The sequence below is a fragment of the Loa loa genome (assembly GCF_000183805.2).
Source record: "Loa loa unplaced genomic scaffold supercont3.243, whole genome shotgun sequence".
NCBI classification, from domain to species: Eukaryota; Metazoa; Nematoda; class Chromadorea; order Rhabditida; family Onchocercidae; genus Loa; species Loa loa.
In genome coordinates, this window is record NW_018108423.1 from 62,614 (window position 1) to 67,156 (window position 4,543).

Here is a 4,543-nt window from a genome sequence, read left to right on the forward strand (position 1 = left end):
AAATTAATTTTATTAAAATAATAATTTTATTGATATTAAAATTTTTTTTTGTCAAAATTTTTTTTAAATTTTCCATTTCTTTTCTTTTTTTTTTCCTTTTCCAGAATGATTATCCAGCTGTAGTAAAATTATTTTTAAAAATGCGACAAAATAATCGTGCAGTGTTGACAGCAATTGATTTAAATGGTTCTACATGTGCGCATATAGCTGCAGTAAAAGGATCATATGCAGTTGTAAAAGAATTAATGATGATTGATAAAGCTATGGTTATTCAAGTATATTTTATGTATTTTATTAAAATATAAATAATTAATTTCATTCTCAATAAGGACTGAATTAATCAATAATAGATGAAAAATATTGGAAATTATTAATATGTATGATAAGATCATTATTTTACGCTAATGGAAAAAGATAATTAAAACAAGAAAAGGAAAATTTTTATCATTTAATATATTAATGCTAATATATTTATCAATAAGTTAACATATTTTGGAGTTTTTTTTTTATATTATTAAAACAATAACAGAAATGAAATTTTTAATTTAATAAACTAACAATTTAAATTTGAAATTAAAAAACAAAAATAAAAAAAATTAAAGGCAAAAACAAAAACAATGGAAGCGACAGCATTACATATGGCAGCAGCTGGTGGACATGATAAAATTGTGAAATTTTTACTCGAAAATGGTGCTAATGCTGAGAATGAAAATGCTGTTAGTTTTTTAATTTTGTAAAATTTACATCTAATTATTACTTTATTATTAAGTTAAAATAAATTAACAAGTAATCAATATCGTATTTTTGATCATTAAAATAAATTATAATATCTTTTTTTTTCATTATAAACCATATGATTTAATTTAATTTCTACATTTTACTTTATTAATTAAGTTCATTTACTTTAATTATTTAGCATGGTATGACTGCACTTCATTTGGGTGCTAAAAATGGTTTCGTTCCAATTCTTAATGTTTTTGATCATTCATTGTGGAAAAAATGTTCAAAAAAGGTTTTCTAATATTATTTTTTTTTTTTTGGAAAAAAGTCTATTTAAGATAAAAAAAACAAAATTTAACTTTTAATCTTTAGTCTATATTGATCTATATCAAAAGTCCAAATTAACAAAAACATTTACATTTATCTATCCATCAATATTTCATTTATTTTAATAAATAAAAATACTTATTTGGGACAAAAAAAAACAAAATTTAACTTTTAATCTTTAATCTCCCTTTAATCTTTAGCCTATTGACTTATATCAAAAGGTTAAAATTAACAAAAGCATTTACATTTATCTATCCATCAATATTTCATCTATTTTAATAAATTTAGACTGGTTTAAATGCGCTTCATATAGCTGCATATTATGGCAATTCAGATTTTGTAATGGAAATGTTAAAACATGTACCAGCAAGTCTACGATCTGAACCACCAATTTATAATCATTATGTTGTTAAAGAATTTGCAACAGAAGTACGTAACCTTTGCGTAACCTTTAATTCATATTGTTTATTTTGTAAATGTACAGTACTTTAAAATGACTTTCTTTTTTTTTTAACTCATCGAAAAGTAGAATTAAATTGTAATTTTAATTTATTTCAAGTTGAATTTAACATATTAGCAAAATATTCAATAATATTCAATTTTAGTGCCAATAATATTTGATTTTAATTTTAATAATATTTAATTCTAATTTCAATAATATTCGTTTAATATTCAATTTTAAATTTTGTATCTTTTGCTTTTAATTAATTTGATTTAAATTATAGGAAGTATTGTTAATTTGTTGCTATAATGCATTTGAAAAACTTTATAAAAGTTTTATTTTTGCAATAAAATTTTTTTCTTTTTTTTAGTATGGATTTACACCCTTACATTTGGCAGCACAATCTGGACATGATTCATTGGTACGAATGTTATTAAATCAGGGAGTACAAGTGGACGCAACATCAACTACCATGGTTAGTTTGAATGAATCTGAATCTGAATCTGTTCCAATGAATTTGAATCTATTTGTAAATCCGTTTGTGAATCTGTTTGTGAATTTGTGGACTCGTTTTCAATAAATCTCTCTGTGAATCTGTTCTAATTTGTTTGTGAACCTGTTTAAATCTGCTTATGAATATGTTTCAATGAATCTGAATCTGTTTGTAAATCCTTTTGTGAATCTATTTCAATGAATCCAAGTCTGTTCGTGAATCTGTTTTAATGAATCTGAATCCGTTTGTAAATCTATTTGTGATTCTTTTTTAATGAATCTGATCTGTCTGTAAATCTGCTCGTGAATCCGTTTCGGTGAATCTGAATCTGTTTATAAATCTGTTTGTAAATCTGTTCCAGTGAATCTGAATCTGTTTGTGAATTTGTTTCAATGAATCTGTTTGTCCGTATTTTTTCCATCTTCCAATATAACTAACTATCCGCATTTTTAATTTTTTTGCAGTTTTTAAATGAATTCAAATTTCAATTTACAATGTGCCTCAAAATTTTCTTTTTCTTTTTGAAAAAAAAAAATTTTTTTTCTTCGAAAAAATTCTTTTATTTTCTTTTCTTTTCATTATTCATATCTTTTTTTTTTTCATATTTTTTTACATTTATTATTATATGTTATTGATTGTGATATTTTTCAGAGTGTTATACCACTTCATTTAGCAGCTCAACAAGGTCATATCGCGGTAGTCGGGATGCTTTTATCGCGATCAACCCAACAACAGCATGCAAAAGATTGGCGTGGACGAACACCATTACATTTAGCTGCAATGAATGGTCATTATGAAATGGTTTCATTACTTATTGCTCAAGGATCAAATATTAATGTTATGGATCAGGTTCATTTCAATATTTGGGAATCATTTAATCTTAATTTAATTTTAATTTATAAAAATTTAATTAGCATTGCATTCGAAAATTCTAGATTTAATCTTTTCTTTTTTTTGCGAATTTTTAATTTATATTTAAACTTAATTAAAATTAAAATAATATATGAATAAGGTAATTTAAGCTTGCATAATCTTTTATTTATCAAACCTAATACTTTAAAATTTAATTCTTTTTTTTCAAATTATTTTATTAAATTCTCAAAAGTATTAATTAAAAATTCAAATGTTTCGAGAATGGATGGACTGGAATGCATTATGCTACACAAGCAGGACATTTAAATGTTATCAAATTATTTGTAAAAAGTTCAGCTGATGCACAAGCAGAAACAAAGGAAGGAAAAGTAAGAATTGAATAATTTTTAAATTTTAGAAACATAAAAAATTAATAAATGAAATGATAATAAATTATAGTTTAATTTTAGGTACCATTATGTTTTGCTGCTGCACACAATCATGTTGATTGTTTACGTTTTTTATTGAAGCAAAATCATGATACGCATGCATTAATGGATGATCGAAAAGTAATTTATTAATTATAGTACAACAATTTAATTAATTTTTTAATAAAACTTTCTTAAAAGATTAAGATTAATTAATATTACAAATTTTGATTAATTAATTTTTTTTTTATAGTTCATTTTTGATTTAATGGTTTGTGGTAAAACGAATGATAATGAACCATTAAAAGAATTCATTTTACAAAGTCCAGCACCAATTGATACTGCTGTTAAGTTATCATCTTTATATCATGAAATGAGTGAAAAAGAAAAGGTTTGCAAGTTTTCTTTTTTTTAATTAATCAAATTTTCATTCGCTAAAATTTTAATAAATTGTAAAAAAAAATCAAAAACTGTTTTGAAAAATAACATTTCAATAGTAATTTTTCTTTTTAAAAAAAATTTTTTTAATAATTGGAAATTAACAGTAGTATTACACTGATAATAAGATATATAATCAATATTGATCAGTGATAATAATAGTAATTAAGGGCATCACAATGTTAACAAGACATACAATCATAAGGAAAGTGTAAAAAAAAACTTGATAATGATAATAAGGAAATATTAATAATGCAATGATAAGAGATGTTGATGAAATTAATAATGATAGTATTAATAAGCAATGATAAGAGATATTGAATAAATTGATAATGATAATAAGGAAAGTGGTAATATTAATAACACAATAATAAGAGATGTTGATGAAATTGATAATGATAATATTAATAATACAATGATAAGAAATATTGGATAAATTGATAATGACAATGAGAAAAGTGATAATATTAATAATGCAATGATAAGAAATGTTGAAGAAAAATTTCTCGAGAAATAATCCTACTGAATTTATTAAATCACAATTAAGAATTTAATAAATCAGAATTTGTAAATGAAAATCTAATAGACTGTGGTAATTTTTGTTGATCAATTTGAAATGTTAATATTTTGGGATAATTTCCATTGATTTTCCACTTTATTTCTTCACATTTAAATATTAGCATTCTTACGGTAGGAAATTTCGTTTATTTAAATATCTGATAGATTATTCTAATTTCCATTAATTTATTTCTTTACATTTACCTAAAGTCCGTTAATCTTTCATCACAAGTTCATCATCATAATTAGCTCCTTCACATTTTCAGCAAATTCATTACAATGTTT

The 4,543-nt window shown here is 22.8% G+C and overlaps 1 protein-coding gene across 1 annotated transcript in view; it reads left to right on the forward strand.

The window, feature by feature from the left end:
• Positions 1 to 4,543, forward strand: part of LOAG_18270 (hypothetical protein) — a gene marked incomplete at its 5' end in the record, with an annotated part of 14,727 nt that overhangs the window by 4,922 nt on the left and 5,262 nt on the right. Inside the window, 9 exons of the mRNA XM_020450933.1 lie at positions 105 to 275; positions 603 to 716; positions 917 to 1,012; positions 1,336 to 1,476; positions 1,860 to 1,964; positions 2,634 to 2,831; positions 3,116 to 3,223; positions 3,305 to 3,403; positions 3,516 to 3,653. Coding sequence (XP_020305337.1) covers positions 105 to 275; positions 603 to 716; positions 917 to 1,012; positions 1,336 to 1,476; positions 1,860 to 1,964; positions 2,634 to 2,831; positions 3,116 to 3,223; positions 3,305 to 3,403; positions 3,516 to 3,653 — 1,170 coding nt within the window. The remainder of the gene's footprint in view (positions 1 to 104; positions 276 to 602; positions 717 to 916; positions 1,013 to 1,335; positions 1,477 to 1,859; positions 1,965 to 2,633; positions 2,832 to 3,115; positions 3,224 to 3,304; positions 3,404 to 3,515; positions 3,654 to 4,543) is intronic.